The sequence below is a fragment of the Halichoeres trimaculatus genome, unplaced genomic scaffold (genome assembly GCF_033239565.1).
Source record: "Halichoeres trimaculatus isolate MK-OKI-2021-1 unplaced genomic scaffold, fHalTri1.1 fHalTri1_scaffold_3, whole genome shotgun sequence".
Classification (NCBI taxonomy): Eukaryota; Metazoa; Chordata; class Actinopteri; order Labriformes; family Labridae; genus Halichoeres; species Halichoeres trimaculatus.
Genome location: NW_027437181.1, coordinates 32,168,839 through 32,188,881, shown reverse-complemented (window position 1 = coordinate 32,188,881; position 20,043 = coordinate 32,168,839). Strand labels below are relative to the sequence as shown.

Here is a 20,043-nt window from a genome sequence, read left to right as displayed (position 1 = left end):
AGGCCAGAGGAAACAAAGAACAGGAACATGAGGGTTGAAATTAGGAAGATGGTTTTTACTTTTCTGTGGTGAGATGTATTTTAATCAGGAATATCTTTGTCTTGATTTTCAGTGACTTCATCCTCATTTTAAGAGCAGAGATCATATTGTGTCATCCCTAGCTGTTGTGAGGCCCCTCTGAAGCAATAGCTGTAGCAACACTCAGCAGGTCATTATCTGTCCCAGAGGAAACTTTCTCACATCATCTCTCTGCTCCACACATGCTTCATGTGCTGCTATCCCACTAACTGTTTGTTGTTTGTTCTGTGTTTTAGGAACAGCATGCAGAACTGTGCAGAACAAGAAAGTTAACCAAGCTCCGATCCACTTTTTGAGGCCTTAAATTTGAGACCTTGACTCCTTGAAGATCAAGTCCCAGCATACCTGCAGTTTCTGTGTGACACCTGGAGCCCAGGAGACTGAGGCAACACTGACAGCAACTCACGGCCACTCGAGAGGATTATGTCATTATAGCTGACAACTTGAGCTTCCCTTGAGTACGACGGCTACAAGGCAAAGTCAGTCCTGCTCTGCTCGCACCCAGCAGCAACCATGGATGACCCCTATCAAAACAACGTGAACCAGCAGATGACGGAGGGTGGAGAGTACACCTACACCCAGGATGGAGGGGGTCAGGACGGCTACCCTTACCAGACAGACTACCCCCCACAGGAGGAGGATGCTGCTAGTGATGCCACAGAGGGCGCAGATGATGACGAGCAGATGTATGAGGGGGAGTACCAGGGCATCCCTCACCCTGATGAGATCAAGGAAGCAAGGAGGGCGGCCCGGATGGAGGCGAGGAGGAAAGCTCGTATGGCCAAAGAGCAGGAAGAGGAGGAAGAAAACCTCCCAGAGCAGTATGAGACCATTATGGAGGACTGTGGCCATGGACGCTTCCAGTGGATGTTGTTCTTCGTGTTAGGTCTAGCGCTGATGGCTGATGGCGTGGATGGCTACGTGGTGGGCTTTGTCATGCCCAGTGCTGAGAAGGACATGTGCATATCCAACTCAGACAAAGGGCTGCTGGGTAAGTGACAGCAAAGTCGAGGATAGAGTTTAAACTGTAGATATGAAAAATGACCAACCCCATGTCGAACACGCAGAGAAAGAAACTTAGTTTCAACCATTTTTGTTTCAAAGGCTCAAGGACAAGGCCATGCTAGCAGCTCTCTGTGGCTATCCAGAGGTTTTGCTAAATGCTAATACAAAACTACTCACACATTGAAAAAAAAAGTGTTTACAAGCTTCTGATTAACTGGTAGCATCCTGACACCCTCAAAGATAAGCAGAAAATCTGTGGCAAATTAAATTTTGAGCTGGTGATGCTGCTGTAGCGAAGGTGTCAGGATTAACAGAGTCACACCGACCCCTCCTCTGGGGAACATGGACTTCTTTTTCTTAATTTATGAGGATCCATCCTGTGGTTGTTGAGCTAATAGCTAATGCTAATATGAGATTTTCTGTTTTTTTTTTTTTTTTTTTTTTTAACAGCTAATGTTTAGAAGGCAGAGCCACAGTTATCATTTGAGCTTACATTATTATTAATCAATCAATCAAACTTTATTTGTATAGCACTTTTCATACAGGACTTTGTAATACACAGTATTATAATAATAATAATACAATAAATAAATAAATGAATAAAATGAAAAATAACTGGGATAAAAAAATAAAATAAAAAAATAAAAAAAAACAGAAAAGTGCAAAATTGAAAAAAAAAAAGAAAACGAGGGAAAACATAAGAGCCTTGCAATCCCCCCTCCCCCAAACCACATTCAATGTACACACACACACACACACACACACACACACACACACACACACACACACACATACACACACACACACACACACACACACACACACACACACACACACAAAGACAAAAAAAAGGAAATTCTGACAGAAAACAGAGTTAGAATTAGAGGACTGAGAAAAACGCATTGAATTAAAATAAGGAAACACAAGTACTAAAACTAAAATACTAATTAATTATTTAAAAATAAATAAATAGATTAAATATTTTTTTAAAAGATACTAGAGGGTGGGATAAGTAAATGTGTAAAAACATAAATAAATAAAATAATATAACAATATAAACTGTTCCAGTGGGCTTGTGGAAATGCTAACATGCTCTCAGTAAAAAAAAAGTCAACATATTTGCAGATGATATGAAACTGTACGTTCAAGAGGGTTTAACTATAAACACAATTTTTGGATAAATCAAGTTTTTATCAATTCATGGCACTCACGTTATTATCTAAAAGTCTGCTGACATTGATCCAAAGGGATCTTGAATATCTGGACCAAAAATCATGACCAATCAACTTACCATTACTTCGACGTATCACAGTGATTCACATCCTTTAGCCTTGTGCCAGTGCTTTAGGAAATGTAAGAGTATCAGCAAACAGACACTCCTGTACCTTGAGTTAAGATTCACAACCGTCTGTCTAAAGGCTCCTAATGTATTTCAGTTTGGACCAAAGCTGTGAGCAGACAGGATGCAGACTGCTACTGCAATCCCTCAAGCTAGCAGCTAGCACGGCTGAAACCAGATTTAGCCAACACATCTTTCCAGAACAGATATACAGCCTTCTGGAAACCTACAAGCCAAGCTAATTACAGTCATCTGTCGAGGAGTTCCTATCTTTTCCCAGAGAGGAGGAAGTCATCAGTGAAATGATCTGCTGTCGTGCTTGGCTGAGGTAAAATCCTGCATATGTTTGGCTCTCGATTGCACATGGTTGCAGACCAGCGCGTCAGACAGAAACATCTTCCAGCCGCTGGGACACATTTGGGAGCTTGGGTCTTTGTAGGCAAATGCAAATTATGATTGAAACCAATATTGTGTGTCCTATTACAGAATGGGTCCACTGAGCCACGCTGAGTCATCGGTTGGCAAGCCTTTGTGTGCTACAGGGCTGCAAGTGTCTGGAAGTTGACTTGAGGGATGCCAGATTAGATGTTTAATTGTTTAATAATGCGAGAAACCAGACAGGGAAAGTGTGTGCTTTAAATATGCTTTTTATTTGAGCACTCTATGTCTCAGAGATGGGGTTTCCTTTATTTGAGTAACCTACAGGCTTCAGCTCTTCCCAGATATTCCATCACAACAGTAAACGTGCCAAAAACTGCTGAAATTTGTATGCAGGTTAGACACAGCTTATTGGCAAATGTACCTTAAAAGCATCTGTTCCCCACTTTCTGTTCCAGCAGCTTGACTGCAAACTGAAGTCCCTTACCTTATTTCCCTGGCCTGGTGCGTAGCTGGGCAATGCAGCAGATAGCTCATCGCTCATTTCATCTTAACAACAGGCTCCTGGGATGAGGTGTAGCATGAGATTGATGAGGAACCCAGTGGTGATTGTATTCAGTGTGTGTTCTCGGGCTAATATGGAGCATGTTGCAGCAGTCAGAGAGCCTGGCGACCTGCAGCGCCTGGTGCAGAGCTGTCAGATACGCTTCGGGCCTCTGACAGGCTGTGGTAGCAGGAGGAAGGCCTGGCAAAAATGAAATCCCAGCATCTGTGCTGAGCGGGAGGGGAGTGCTGATCATTGGATAAGAATATGAAGTAGATCTGCAGAATGATCCTGTGTGATTCACACTCATGCTTCGTCCAGTGTATTCACCAAAACAGAGACAGCACGTACCTTTGTTTGATACGTAGAATTAAAAAACAGAAGGCCTGATCAACCAGGGTAAATGTGGATGCAGGGATTTAAACAGCATCTCCAGTAAAACTTGCAATGCAGCAAATGTATTTCAGGAATAAAACTGGGATTGCGATTTAAAAGGTCATGCATAAATCATAAGGCAGTGTTAAGATGCTTTTATTCTGCTAGGTAGGAATAAGCAGCGAGATTTGTGTTGCTTTATAGCATTTTATAAAGTTGTAAACTGTTCTACTTCTGCTCCTAACACTCTGAGAAATCACATCAATTAGGCAAAACATCCAAACCTGCTTAGTTTTACGCTTTCTGATAAATGTGGCACCTTAAAATCTTCTGGTTCTTTGTCTCGAAACGCAGAGACGGTTGTGCAGCTTCTGAAAACAAATCTGTAGTCACTCCACACAAAAGAGTGTAAGAGTTTCTCTTCAGGCTAATTTCAAACCAGTTACCAAAAAAAAAAAAATCGTTGAATCGTTGAAACTTAAAATGTAACTAAGCTGGGGAAATAAGATCAATGAAAAAAGCAGCAGCCTGTCAAAAAAAGGGTTAGCACAGGGGTGGCCAACCAGTCAGAGACCAAGAGCCACAAAGATTACAGTGGTACTACAAAGAGCCACATCACACATGTAGTCTTACAAACACACTTCCCCTCACGTACAAACAAAATAATAAATAACAAAATGTTTAAATTTGTATTTGGAGCCGTGTCAAAGACAAATTTCTGTTTTTACTGCAGAAGAGACAAAGTTTCATCCATCTATCTATCTATCTATCTATCTATCTATCTATCGATAGATAGATAGATAGATAGATAGATAGATAGATAGATAGATAGATAGATAGATAGATAGATAGATAGATAGATAGATAGATAGATAGATATGAGCAATCGAGCAATCAAAAGGGGCACATGTAGAGAAGAGAAACTGAAACTTAAGTATTACTCTCATCACCCAATTATTGATCAATACTGGTCCCAACGTTGGCATCAATACATCAATATTTTAGATTGTTTGGCACACCACTACTCATAACAATATCTACATATATATTTTTAAGAATGGTTTGAAGAGCCGCATACCAAAAGGCAAAGAGCCACATGTTGGCCACTCCTGAGTTAGCAGAAGCCTTTCCTGTCAATGCAGGTGTAAAAGAGGTCTTGCCCTTGTTTGACAGATGTCAATGGAAGGACTGTAGCTTATGGGACACACACTTAAACCGCTATGCTTAACCTGAGCCCCAAGTCTCAAAGTTTTAGTTAAGAGGTTTGTAAAATGACACCATTACAAGTCTGCTGGTGTAGCCAGTCAATCCGAGCGTTTAAAACACCTTTTCCTTTATTGGCTGTGCTCATGATATTTCTCTAAGATCTATTTTTACTTTCCCTTAAATCATTTTTTCTGTTATTCCAGTGTAACACTATGTTTTACCTGAATAATTGCCTTTGAGTCAGGAGGATCTAAGCTCTCCAGGGTTTGCAGGGGTTTTTTTTAGAGGGTGTAGAGTCTCTGTCTAGATGTGCTAATTGTGCTGAGAGCGTTTTCTCTTTAACAGCTGTAAGAGAAAGAAAAGTTATTCTTTCCCCATGAAGGATTCTGTGTCTCAAGGACACTGATGGAGGCAGATAGAAGCATGCTGCTGCAGGGGCTGATCCCGGGCCTTCGCCTCAGAGTCTCAGAGTCAGACTCCCTAATCACAAGGCCGTGCTGTCAACCTGTCCATGTACATATCCAAGGCATACACACGGCCTTAAGCAGCATCTTGGCTAAGATATAAGTGACATGTTAGCCTTGACTCTTTGTCTCCTGCTGCCCTGAGCAGTCTCTTCCTGAATGAGTCGGGCATGTGCAGCTTGGCGTGTGGAGCGTCAGAGCATTTGGAGAGTCTAGTAATCCACAGGGAAGGTGCACACTATGGCTCCACGTGCCATTAAGCTGCTTAGTCGGACTGTAATTAGGGCTGTGTGTAGTAAAAACACAGACCAGGCAGGAGGTATGGGTCTGAGGGCTTAAACCATACCGTGAAGAGGTTGTAGGGTCTTGACAGTGACAGCAGGAAAAAGTATATGAGAGAAAATAATATAAGGAGGAACATTCATTATTACCTACTCAGTCCCCGGTTGAGTCACTGTTGTTGCGGAAGATTAAAATCAAAGTGTTCTTCCTGCTCAGAGCATGCTGGGATAAACTCAGACAGCTGTGATTCACAATGGATGTGCCAAAATGAATTCCTGAATTGATAACGAAATGTCAAAAACAACAGTTCTGATGGCTGCAAAGACAAATTCAGCATCACTTATCATGTGTGAACAAAGCCGGTGGTAGATGGAGGAACACTGAAGATGAATTCTGTGGAAGTGAAGCACTCTCAGATGCTTCAAATCACTCTGACCTTTGCATTTCAGCAAATACCATTATCAGAGGAGGTGTTTTTTCCTGCTGTGCTATTACGAATACTCTGAAATATTGATCAAGAAGTGAGCGTCACGCTGAATATCAGTAGAAAATGGGATGATTTCTCTCACCCTCTGGTCATATGAAGGTAAAGGGTGCCCCCTAGTGGAGATCTGACATAGTTCTTCACTCCAGTCATGTTTTTGAGTTTATGTCTGCACAATCAGAAACCTTGACTGTTAAATCAAGCTTTTTTTTTTTACGTATAAATGCTTCATAATGAAGTTGTTGTTTGTTTGTGTGTGTTTGCAGGTCTGCTGGTGTATGTTGCCATGATGGTGGGGGCGTTGGTGTGGGGGGGTCTGTGTGATAAGATGGGGAGGAGGAAGTGTCTGATCTACGTCCTGACCATCGACCTGGTCTTCTCCTTCCTGTCGTGCTTCGCTCAGGGCTACGGCTTCTTCCTCTTCCTCAGGTTCTGCTCCGGCTTTGGGTGAGTCACATTTAAACTCAGGACCCCATATGTAAGCCTCACCTGAAGAAATGATGACAGTTTACTATAAATAACCATTTAGAAATCTATAAAGGAAAATAATGTTTCTGTATTTGTATGTAAATATATTTTCCACAAAGGAGAAGATGAACATAGAGGATACAGGAAGTAGGAAGCACTTCTATTCAAACAGATAACAGACCACTGAGAGGTATAATGTGGTCGTATTTTAAGAGCCTGAGTTCAGTCATTCATCAGCTGAAGCTCAGACTAATTAAAACAAGTAGACAATGCGTTTTCCTTGATTTTAATTTGAATTTTATCACTGACTCACTGCTGTCATTAGCACCTTGGAGCTGTGCACAGATTCATTCTGCAGCTTCTTAAGGCACATTTCTTTTGATAAAGATTACAGCTTGAACGTACCCAAACCTGTAATATTGATGTTTAAGCTGTTTTCTTTTTTTCTTTTTTTCCTCTAAGATGGAGTACAAGGTCACCAAAATAAAACATTCAGCTGTTGCTGATTCACAGTGATAATGAGCTCTGTGTTAAGTCATTAAGACTCACTTCTATAGAACAATGGAGCGCATTTTGCTGGCTTCAAGAAACACAAAGGGGGGCACAGCCGTGCTTTCTCACTGTGGTAACAGGGAAGAGACGGAGTTTAAATGCCAGTGATTGGCTTAACCATGTAGAGCCTGACCCATCAAGAAATAGACAGAAAGTTCTTTTTTTTGTTTTTCTTTGGAAGTGAGATCCCCTTTTAAAAACAAATAAAACTGACTAACTAAATAAATAAATTTCAAAAGGACAAAAACTTCCTTTAGAATTTTGTTTATGATATTACTTTGTGTCTTATTAGATCAATTTTATGGTTCTGGTAACTTTTTTAGTAAATGTGCACTCTTTCAATACAGAAAATTTTTATTTTAAAGTCTGAGCTGACTAGATGTTATTCTTACCACAACTTTTTGAAAATGATCAAATTTAATCCTGAAAAAAAAAAAAGTGTGTGGATGATTTCATGAGAGTAGCTATTGTGAAAAGGTCCAAAATGCAGCTTCAGCTGCCTGTAGTGGAATGAGGGGTGAAGTTCTTTTATTTATTTCAACAGATCTTCGAGGAAATTATTAATCATGTTGATGAGATAGAGGTTTTTGATATTGGTGTATCAAATATGATACATCCGGTAGTATAGGATTAATGCTGTGGTTGTAGACCTAAAGTGCTGAGGTTTCTCTGCTGTATGAATTTGTCAAATTTTCACATTCAATATTAAATCTACAGCCGTTTAAATTGGTGCTAAAACAAAAAAGTACATTTTATATTGCAATAATTATAGTATATTTTAGGCTATAAATGGATGGATGGATTGATCCACAGATGGATGGATTGAATCCCCAAAATTCATTTTGGTATTTATTTCACACCTGAATGAGCTCATAGCTTTATGAAATACTATAAGTAAACTATCAGATCTGACAGATTAACTTTATTAGCACGTTTAAAAAATAAGTTAAGAAAAAAGTGACGCAGAATTTTGTTAAAAACCTTGATACCAGGATGTCGGGATTGCCAGGGGGATTAGTAAGACATTTGATTAGGATTTTATCTGATTTTTTTTTTCAGATTATTGTAAAAATCACTACATAACCTTTTGATTAAAAACATTAGTTTACTGCTTTTTTGTCAAATGACTTTTGAGGTTAGGGTGAGTTAATGTTTAATTAGCAGCACAGGAAATAGTTACCGTCAAACCAGCTCATTGATGCATGAGGCGATATTTAAACATACTGAGGGGGTAATGTGGGTCATAAGTCTTTGACACCTTTATTTTGGAGGACCATTTTATAAAATTGGCAACCCTTGCTCTGAGGAGTCAGTTTGCTGCCCTCCCCAAGGAAAAAAACAAAACAATATGCTTCTAAAAACCATATCAGCTCAAGCTGAGGCAGAATCTGTGAAAGTCAAATGACACCAGGTATATAAAGAGCTTAAATAAACCAGATCGTGTTGTGATTTTTTTCCAGATAATTTTATAAATCCTTCTCTGTAGGCAACAGTACCATGATCCCTTTAGCCAAGCTCATGCCTGTAGATCTTTATAGGCGACAGACAACAGAGATGGTCTTCCAGAGCTGTGGATGAATTCTTCATCCTGTGTTTCCTCTTTCAGAATCGGTGGCTCCATTCCAATAGTTTACACCTACTTCACTGAGTTCCTGCAGATGGATAAACGTGGAGAACATCTGAGCTGGCTCTGCATGTTCTGGATGCTGGGAGGCCTGTACGCCTCCTTCACTGCCTGGGGAATCATACCTCACTATGGTAACACACACTCACACACACACACACACACACACACACACACACACACACACACACACACACACACACAAGCTCACTTTATCAGAGTCTGGGGTTGAAGAAAGGTGTGATGATGGAGCTTTTAGTGAGAATTTATGTGCACAGATAAATTCAGGAAGAAGAACTGAAATTTAAATACAGCAGTTTGTGTAGTTATTTTGAAATAATTTGCATGTACTTCACTTTGATTCATTTTTGTTTGCTTGTGTCTTTATGTTTCAGTTATCAAGTGACATAAAAACAAGTTCAAATTTCACAACAATCAGGAAATAAACATTGTTTTAAGACCTTCATGTTTGATTTTTACTTGACATCATGTGTTTGTTCATTCTGACTCTATAATGCGCACATTAACCTGAACTTTCTTTATATATTCACTAGCTTTTTTATATCATGTGTTTCTCAGGTTGGGGCTTTGCCATTGGGACAGAGTTCCAGATGCACAGCTGGAGATTGTTTATGTTCGTGTGTCTCTTTCCTGCTCTGGCCGCACTTATCGGAATCGTCTTCATGCCGGAGAGCCCTCGGTTCCTGCTGGAGGTCAGATTTAATGGTGCCTGGCTGAATCGTGCAAGATCAGGAAAAAAACACTTTTACTTCATCGACAAAACAAAAAACCACACTTGTCAGTACAGCATACACTAAGGAAAAAACAATATTATTTTGATGTGTACAGTATTAAACATCCAGCTGTGATTGTCTAGAAACTGTTGAGTCATCAGCCAACGCTGCAACATCCCACGGCTGTGCAAAGGTAGCGAAAGGTTGTTAGGGCCCCACCAGAACAACACGCAGCCTGTTCCTCATCCAGGACATTGTCAGACCTTTAACCACATGTGGTATTGTATTTATGTGCTACAGCAGGGCTGCTCCATCTCCTTCCTCTCACACACCCCACAAATTATCACACATTACCCCGTCTGATAAGAGGCAGACAACCACATGGGAACAGTGTTACTCAGCTGAGTCTGGATCCAGTAAATGTGGGAAATATATGTGCCACTAACCCTGCGGGGTTTCACAGAGCAGGCGAAAATAGAAATGTTTGTGTGTTTGTTTTCAGAACGCACGACACGACGAGGCCTGGATGGTGCTGAGACAAGTTCACGACACCAACTGGAAGGCCAAAGGCGAGCCGGAGAGAGTGTTCACCGTAAGGCTTTATATCCAGAAACACTGCTGTTTCCTTGGTTTATTTTTAAAGGTCCCATGCAGCTCCTCAAAAACAAAAGAAAATGTAACCATAGCACAGACTGTATAAAGCATGAGTCTCAGTGACGTCAGCGATCAGATTCTGACTTGGTGTTGCGTAAGGGATGATGTCGTAATGATGGATTACGACAGTGAGCCTCACTCTGAAGGGGTTTCCTCTGCTGTTACTCATTACTCTACTACTTACTTAAATCATAAATTAAACTACTTTTGCACCAAATAATGGGTCATTAATACAATTAATTTTAAAAATTGTTTATTCTTTGTGTTTGTACCAGATTGTAAATGGGATAAGACTATTGCAAAAAAAAAAAAAAAAATCACCATGATGCAAGACAAAATACACTAAATTTAGTGAGAGAATTTCTAAGAACATGCAGCAAATTAATTTACTTGACATGAAATCTTGAGTTAATCGGGCGGTAAGAAGTGCTCCCCAGTGTTAAAACAAGGAAAGGCTAATTGTTTTATGAAAATACTCGAAAACAAACTTCCTGAAACAAAATGATAAGTGAAATAATTTTAATACAGACAAAAAAATATTTTTGTAACTTAATGCACTATAGCAGAGGAGCTTGGAGGTTAATTTTGGTTTACTTATGAGGGAAGTGTGATTAAAAATTTGTTTTCATTTTGAAAGAAAGCGTGTTTGTGCCAAAAATATCAGAATTTAAAAATATTTATTAATTACCAAGGGGAAATTACATTTGCAGTTTCATCCCTTTCAAGAGACATAAGAGACAGTGACATATAAAATGAGAAGTGCAGGGGAGAAATGCATAACTTATGTAATTTATTGTCCATATAAATGGGTCTCAGAATGTTAAACTGTTTCAGGAGTTGTAGTTTGGTTTGTTAGGTGTTTTTTCCACTTTGATTCTACTTGTTTTTTTATAAAAGTCTCAGCCATTAATTTGGCTAAATTCTGCTTTGAACCAGTGTATTTTATGTTGCTCTGAGTTTTGCTAAATCTTGAAAAAAAGTTTTATTTTGATGAGACAGCAAATTTAGCTGATTTCAACAGTTTTTGACTGAATTTTAAGGTCCCTTGACTAATCAAGACAAAAACACCTGCTCACGCTCAATTCTAAGACTTGACAACTTGACAACTATATAAAACAAATAAAGAGCTTTTACAGTAAGGTATTCAATCAGACATTGATAAACCTATGAAATTAAATCTTGCCTAGTGCCAAATATTTTGCAGTGAACATCAAGTGGACTTGAAGGGCTACTTTTTTATGGTTTGTTGTTTGGCTTGATTCAAATAACCCCAAAGGTTTCTGTGTGATTCAGAGACTGTTTTTTCCCCCACTCAACCCTCACATCAGCTGCAAAGCATGAAAGTCAGCATGTGCACGATACAGTTTTTTTTTATATCCCCTTTAGAGATTTTGACAGAGTCACGCTGAAGAAGCAAAGGTTTGATTAATAGTGCTAACAGAGCCCTGAGAGCAGTAAGGTGTTTCAGGTCCAGGCTCCTGTTGTTATGCGTGCTGGCTCACTTGTCACGGCCCATAGGAGCATCAGTAGGCTATCATTAGTGTTATTGATCTCACCAGAGCCTCTCTGACTGTGACACGTTCAAATGCCTCCTGTGAAAAATGACATGGCAAACATACAAGATACTGTTGTTATAATAGATGTGAAATCTAGCTTACTTGAATATATTGTGCCACAGTTTACTACACTGACTGAGTCTGCAGTGAAATGTATTTCAGTCGCAATTTTTGAATCAAGTGGGAGTTAACAGGTCACACTAGCAAATGTAAAATCAAAGGAAGGCCACGATCCTGTTTGTGCACATGCTATACTGTTACACATAATATAGAGTAACCAGCTCTGTAATAGACTTTTAAGTGATTATATCACTTGTATTGTTGGGAAGGGTGACTGTAGACTGCGTCTGATTCAAAGTTCAGTTATAGCTTCGCTCCAGGTGTGTCAGTAAAAACACAGTTAACACCTGTCTGTACAGTTAACCTATTGAATTATAAGCAGAGCCCTCTGAGTCTTACAAATGTATCGTATTCACCCGAGCTCAGTCTACACGTGACTAATCGATTAAAAACCCAATATGAGCACGTGGCTGAAAAACCGCAGACACGACACTACACAAAATATGTCTACAGATTTGTTGACTTATGTTAATAAACTAAATGCTTAATGTAACTTACATTCCTGGAGACGAACACAAACTTTCACACTGTATGAACTGACCGGCGTAACTCCGAACAGTCTTTTCTTCCTCCTCACCGCCTCCAAGCCTCGTCTGCTCTGCACTGACGGCTGCGCGCGCCTGCTGCTGCATGTGCGGCGCGCGTGACCCAGAGCTTGCACCCGCTCTGTCTGCACAGTCTGTCATCCATCCCGCCCCCTTTTGTATACAGAAATTAGAAAAAAAAAAAAAAAAAAAACAGGAAAAAATGCCATTAAAGGCTCAATATCTTCATTCAACATCATTGCATATTCAGATGACCTTTTTCCAGGTTTTTATCAATTCAAAAAATGTTTTTTTTTTAGTTTAGATTTGTTGCAGAAAAAAAATGATGCATTTATAATAATAATAATAATAATAATACTAATAATAATAATAATTAATAAATAAAAATGAAAACATTATCTTTCTTTACTCCTTTCATCTCATAAAGGTGACAAACATCAAGACTCCACAAACCCAGGAGGACGAGTTCATTGAGATCCAGAGTGACACTGGAACTGCTTTCCAGCGCTGGACGGTCAGACACATGACTATGCTGCAACAGGTCTGTTTAGAGCTCCAACTCAAGAATGCAACAACAATGTCTTTGTTTGATTAAGTGATCAGTTTTTCTGCCAAACTTTTTCACAAAGACCCAACATGTCTCTCTCTGTCTGTGTCTTTTTCAGGTGATGGCTAACATCATGTCTCTGTCAGCTCCGGAGCTCAGACTGCAGGGCCTCTTCCTGGTCATCATCTGGTTCTGCATGGCGTTCAGGTTGGTAACACAGATACGTGAAACTCCTCAGAGGCAAAGCTAATCTGCGGAGAGCAATGACACTGATGATGTTAGAGATCATTAGTACAACATTCCTCCCTCTCACACCTTTGATAGGGAGTATTAAGTCAGATGATGTCTGGAGCGTGCAGGTTTGAATGTTTATATATATTTCAGCTACCATGGGCTGGGAGTGTGGTTTCCTGATATGATCAAATACATGCAGTACGAAGAGTATGAGTCCAAAGTCCGAGTGTTTCATCGAGAGCGAGTCGAACGTTTCCATTTCAACTTCTCCCTGGTTAACCAAATCCACCGTGAGGGAGAGTACGTCCATGACAAGTAGGTTTCCCTCAACACCCCTCAATATGTCAGTGTACTTCAACCATTCTTCAACAACTCTCTTAAGACTCACTTCCAACTTCTACATCCTCTTTTAGGTTTGCAAATATTGAGATAAAGTCTGTGAAGTTTGAGGACTCTCTGTTTGAAAACTGCTACTTTGAGGATATCAAGTCCACAAACACCTTCTTTGAGAATTGCACCATCAAAAACACAGTCTTCTACAACACAGGTAACTAAAAATTCATGAATTATTCTTATGAATTCTTTATCAGCTTCTCGAGGTCCAGACATGAGTAAATGTCAGTCAGTATGAAGTCAGGCTGTTGTAATGTTTCCCTTCAAATCCCTCTGTTTGCTGCAGACCTCTGGCAGGAGAAGTTCAAAAACTGTCGAATGGAGAACACCACCTTCCTCCACCCAAAGAAAGGCTGCCATCTGAACTTCCAGGAGGAGAACGACATCGTCATCTACATGGTCAGCTTCCTGGGCAGTTTAGCTGTGCTGCCTGGAAACATCATCTCTGCGCTGTTTATGGACAAGATAGGAAGGATCAGGATTATAGGTGAGATGGAATAGATGTTTTAAAGAAATGAAGCATTGTGTGAAGTTTGTGTCTAATGTGTGTATCATGTATCGTCCCAGGTGGCTCTATGCTGGCGTCCTCAGCCTGCACTTTCTTGTTACTGCTGAGTTTCAGTCAAGGAGCTGTAATATGTTGGCAGTGTCTCTTCTATGGTGCCAGCGTAGCGGCCTGGAACGGACTACAGGTCATCTCTGTTGAACTCTATCCCTCTGCCAAGAGGTACGGTACACCACCAGCCCTACATTTTATCTTTGCACCTTCCCTGCTAAGTGTTTTTTTTTAGCTCAGCGTACACACAGAGGACATTTTCCTTCGGATGACAAGCCCCCACTTCTTCATTAACTGGCATGTGACAATAAACAGGTTTTACTTTCTGATCAAGGATAAATCAAATGTTTTACCTTTATGTTTTTTCTGACTAAGAGTGATTTTCAGGTGGGCTTTCCACCTTCATACTCTTAGATTCAGCTATTTGGCTCATGCTAACTCACCAATCAATGTTATTTCTTTTTTTCTCATTACACATCTTTGTTAAATTGTTAACTCTGATTGTCAATACTCAAAGACTTTAATATCTCACAGCCCACAGCACACTGTGGATTAGTCAGTCAGCTCACGCTGTTTTGATCAAAACCTTCATATTTCATTTTGGAAGTACAACACTGTTTGTTTTTATTGCGACTGGGCCCTGAACCTAATCACTATGTGCAGATTATTTTAACATGCAGAAACAAATTGCTCTACCTGAAGAGGTGAGGGTAACTTGAAGTGTGTTTGTTTACTGCTGGAAGAAAAATTAAAGGAACAGGAGGTGATAACAGGCAGAGACGTTTAGAGACACAAAAAGTGAATCCAAAATATCCAAAACCCCTCATTGGTCTACAGTTGGGTCACTTTGCAGTTTGGCAAATGTTTTGAACTTGTTTTAAAAGTTTGCAAACCATCAGAAAATTTTATTGGAAATAGTGCAAAGACAACAGATCAAATTATCATATATATTTATATATATTATATAAGCTAAAAAACGTTTCACTTTACCTCTTAAACCCCAACATCATCCAACAAGGGAACTTTGAGGTTGCTCCACAACAAAAGGCGTGAAACAGCACTTATCAAGAATAAAGTTATATTCCACATCAGGTTGAACAAGAGAAACTCAGCTACAAATTCGATTGGGTCAAACTTTGACTAAACTCTGTTTGTTTGAATAATACATGAGTTATTTCTCTAAGCAAGTGACATAAATACCAATACTGACACATCTGAACTAATTTCACAAGTAATTATGACACCAAAATGATTCAGAAAGACCCTTTTAAATTTGGGTGCATCATTTTTCATTAGCAGAGACCCTTTGGCTGCTAAATGATTGCTGTGTTGATGAAAGAAGTAATGCAACACAACAACAAACATATCTATCTCAACGCATAAATATATATATATATAAATGTGTGTGTGTGTGTGTGTGTGTGTGTGTGTGTGTAAATTTATATAAAGGATAGACTGATTATCGGCCGGGCTGATTATCTGGGCCAATGTTTGGCATTTTGAGGCATATTGTCATCAAACCTTTTTTTAATCCGATGGCCGATATGAAACCCATTAAAAACTGTGTTGTTTTGGCTCTGATGCTTCTCTGCACAGAATTTCTCCCTGTCTACACTATGGAAGCCCTGGATGGTCATTTAAAATCAGTCATGTAAAACCAAACAGATTATTATATTAATTCAGCTGCATAACATGCCTGTAAAAGGCAGCACAAACTCAATTCTGACTAGTTTTATTGCAGTTACATTGACATTTTTGAGAAGTTTTTTTACTGTATAAATCTTTAGCTATTTATTTTTTTAAGTTTCCATTTAACTCTATAAAACATGCTGCTAAGAGTGGGAGCTGTTAAACAAACATATGCTTTGAAGGCATTTGATTGCAGTTCAGTGTTGGGGTTTGTATTTTTCAAATTATTTGTGCCAATATTTTCACTTTAACTGCAAATTAATATCGGCTTCAAATAACGGTTATCGGCCCAGACTACAAATAATCAGTATCGGTATCACCCCCGCAAAAATCCGGTCTATCTCTAATATATATATATACATCAAAGTAGTTAAAACCCCAGTGCTTCTGAAATTTAGGTTGTAGAAAACTGAGGATAGCATTTGACGTGAATATGTTGCTGCAGAGAAAAAGGTGAAACTTCTCTGCTCTCTTTGGGTTCTACTGCAATCTGCTGTCCAGCCTGCTCACTATAACCATACCCTATATCCAAAAGTTAAAGGTTAAATTGCAGAATTTATTAGCTGGTTGATAAATCTCCACTCTTTTAAAAGCTGACTGTGATTAGGCTGAACTAATCCTCATACAATATAACTATTTTTTCTATTATATTGTATTATATTGAATAAAAGTATATTATATTATATCATAAATTAACATGCACGTCATGCCTGCTGATGAGCTGTAGTCACTTAGGGTGTCCATGTTGTGTGAAGCAAGAAAATGCAGGACAACTGCGTCCCTCTGTTGAGGGTATCAGAGATCTATTTTAGCCCAACAAAGTCACAGTAAGTCTCCTCAAGTGATTTTTTTTTGAAGGCAAACTTTCTTAACTCTTTTATCAGTGTTTTTATGACTCTTATTCTGACTGAAATTCAATCTTCGTGAGAGAGAGCGTCCTGTGTTATCAGAATATATTCCACTCTCCAGTCAGCCGTAAAGAGGTATATATCTAATCCGTCTCTGTTTTTCTGATTCTGCAGAGGGACGGCGTTCGGTATCCTAAATGGGATCTGTAAGTTTGCTGCCATCATCGCCAGCTTCATCTTCGCAGCCTTCATCGGCGTCACTAAGATCATCCCCATCTTCCTGGCCTTCGCCGCCCTCGTCTGTGGGGGTCTGGTGGCTCTTAAGCTGCCTGAAACCCGGGAGAAAATCCTCTCTTGAAAAGCCAAACTCCTGCAGCCTCTAGGCCCCAAACATAGCACAGCTACGAGGAAACCTGTTGGGGGAAGTAAGAGCTAAAACTGAAAAGGAAAGGGGCTAGAGGAAGGCCGAGCTGTGTGTATGAGTCTGCCATGGTTATATGATGAAAAATATGAAAACCTGTCTGGTTGCCTCTGTGAACCTGTGGTTGCTTTCTATTCCCTCTTTAAGCTCCTCAGGCTGCCCAGCATCTCTGTCACATCATATGAAACCCGTGTTTGTCATTTCCTTTTCATCATTTATCGCCCATCCTTCTGTTTCACACACATACACACACATACACACACAGCGCAGAAACTTATGTTATGTTTGAGGTTTGTGAAAAAGAGAGATATTTATGAGATGAAATGTGTCTGTATTTGAAGGTGTTGTAGTTCATGTGACCATGTTGTGCTATGAGTTCATTCCCTGTTGGAAAATAAAGGAAAGAAAGAGGACTTCAAGTGATACCTTGGGTTTTATTGAATCTTGTTGTTTTCATTGCCAAGGCCTAGCAGCAGTTTTACTGCCTGAGTCGTTACTCAGAGAAACACCTCTTTCCTTCAGCCAGTCTGTATTTATTCTGCACTGTCCTGTGGTTTATGTTTATAGTCCACTTAGATCACGTTATCTCACCCACTCCTGCTGATGCTGCTCATGTCTGATCAGACCTGAGCAGCGGATCAGATCCTCCCCCTGTTTGTCTTTCTGTCTTTGACTGAGACGTCATGTCTGTTCTTAACTGTAGCGCTGTGTTCTGTAGCTGGTGGTAACATAGGATCAAAGTCACATCTTGCCATGACAACGTGTAAGGAACTGTTCTGTTTATTAAGGTGTGTGTTTTGTTTCTTTTTTTTTCTAAAAGAGAGGATGACATTTAACTGTGAGATTAGTTGTTTTGATAAAATGCTCACTTTTTGACGTTCTGATGAAGAACCGTTTTACAGAACCCGCTGCATTTCTGACAACATGTGTCAAGATTTCTGAGGAGCATGTTACTTTTATGGTATGACTGAACTGTGTGCGTGCGTGTGTGTTTGAGCGTGTATGCACGTGTGGATGTGTGATTGTTACCCTGATGTATGTGAATGTACTGACACACATTAGTCTGATCACCATAACTTTACTTGTTGTTGTACATACTGTAGACCTGTGTATATTAGTTGTAAAATAAAAGCTCCATCATGACTTGAATAAAGCTGAGGACTAATGATCCTGTTTCCCTTGTTAATAAGAATATGGTGGATAGACCTCTGATAGACCTCTGTCTTGAGCTTTATCATGACAGTTCAAAGCATGTTGCTTTATGATCAGCACTTACACAAACTACATATTTTTGAAGTCAGTTTATCTGATTTCAAACTTTAAATATGTTGATGTGAACACAGCATTAGGCTACATGTCACTAGCTAACAGCGCTCACTCACAGGGACACCTGCTCTGTTCTCCTCTGGTTCTCCTCAAACCACAACTCCACTGCTCCCCATCCTGCCCTGTTCTAGGTCTCCATCTTTCCTGACAGGCTCATAATTGTAGTCCTGAGGACTATCATATGGATAGGAATTGAGATTTTCTTCCACTTCACTGACAGGAGTGACAGTCTGATCTGTGTTTAGTAATGTTAAACAGAGGCAGAAGCAGTGGGACTCTCCTCTGTGACGTCAAGTTTAAAAGACAGGTTTTAATGTGGAGATAAAAAATAAACAAACTAACATATCTCCAGGAAACCCTGTGGTGTATCATTTTTTAGATGTCTTTAAAAATATTAAAAATATTACTTTAAGGTTATTTTACTACCAACTGCTGAAGTGTTGTCTTTAACCTGCACTATGTCCTTGAAGCTAGCTGTCTGTGGCTAAGCTAAAAGCTGCTCGCTGTCACATTCACACGTCAGATTGATGCTTCTTCATTCTTGATGAAAACCACAAAGTGCTAAGGTGAGGACGTAGAGGGACTCAGATTCAGGTGTAAGGTTGGAGGACTCTCTCTGACTGGTTGTTTGGTTGTTCGTTATCCTTGTTCTGAAGCACAGGCGCTAAAACAAGCCGCGACTGCTTTCTAGAAACAGGTTATATAATTGAGCAGTGAGTGGGAGCTGAATATAACTGTTCCCATGTCAAGAGCAGCTGTGTGTCAGCGGGGCACAGTGAGGAGGGCTTGTAAAAACATGGCAGCGCACAAGTGTGAGCAGGAGCTGGTAGTAGGAGGATGTGTTTACTTTGGCTGAGGTGTGAAAGACTCTGCTCATCTGTCCACCCGCCTTATCAGGATGTCAAAGCAGAGTGCAGGAGAGCAGCGAAGACACGTTATATACAGCACTGACACTGGGCCACGGCTCTGATATGATCTGGTCTGAATGGAGAGAGTATGATATTAAATGTGATAACACATGGCTATTACTGATCTGGAGGTCAGGAATCCTTTTTATACCATTTCCCTTCAAATTATCAGCTGGTTTATGCTTATTATCTTCTGTTTTAAACACAAGTCTTAACTCACTTTAACCATCGTCTTGGACGTTATTTTCTTTGAATGTCACTTTTTTTGGAATTAGAGGAAATTTACTGTCCACCTCTGGCTGACCCTCCAGTCCCAGCTATGTTTCACACCTAGGGTGCAGAATTTATCCCCCTCACTTACCACCTCACTCTGTGACTCACTCACACACACACACACACACACACACACACACACACACACACACACACACACACACACACACACACACACACACACACACACACACACACACACACACACATACACACACACACACACACATAGCCTGAAAAGATTACTTTCTTAGTTTATTTAGTGCTTTGTTTTACTTTATTCTAGGCTGGTACACAGTCCACGCAGACATAAGTTTTATTTTATTTTATTTTGTTTTATTTTATTATTATTAATTTATTTTTTACTTACCAGACTGTATCCTGTCTGCTTCATGTCACAGTTTCTCTTTGTGATTTACAATAGCAACTAAAACCCATTA

The 20,043-nt window shown here is 39.8% G+C and overlaps 1 protein-coding gene across 1 annotated transcript; it reads left to right on the top strand.

The window, feature by feature from the left end:
* The first annotated feature begins 343 nt into the window (after positions 1–343).
* Positions 344–17,315, top strand: sv2ba (synaptic vesicle glycoprotein 2Ba). Its single transcript, XM_074666550.1, has 12 exons — positions 344–1,069; positions 6,422–6,602; positions 8,782–8,933; positions 9,379–9,512; positions 10,036–10,125; positions 12,836–12,949; positions 13,074–13,162; positions 13,340–13,504; positions 13,603–13,736; positions 13,869–14,069; positions 14,150–14,309; positions 16,850–17,315. The coding sequence occupies exons 1-12, from the start codon at positions 592–594 to the stop codon at positions 17,031–17,033; spliced, it is 2,082 nt and encodes a 693-aa protein (XP_074522651.1). The 5' UTR covers positions 344–591; the 3' UTR covers positions 17,034–17,315.
* The last annotated feature ends 2,728 nt before the right edge of the window (positions 17,316–20,043 follow it).

Excerpts from the sequence above, each read along its gene's own strand:
- sv2ba (XM_074666550.1), top strand. The coding sequence starts at position 592 with ATGGATGACCCCTATCAAAACAACGTGAACCAGCAGATGACGGAGGGT. Across the intron at positions 13,163-13,339 it reads TGGTTCTGCATGGCGTTCAG|CTACCATGGGCTGGGAGTGT; the intron begins GTTGGTAACACA and ends TATATATTTCAG. Across the intron at positions 14,070-14,149 it reads AGGAAGGATCAGGATTATAG|GTGGCTCTATGCTGGCGTCC; the intron begins GTGAGATGGAAT and ends GTATCGTCCCAG.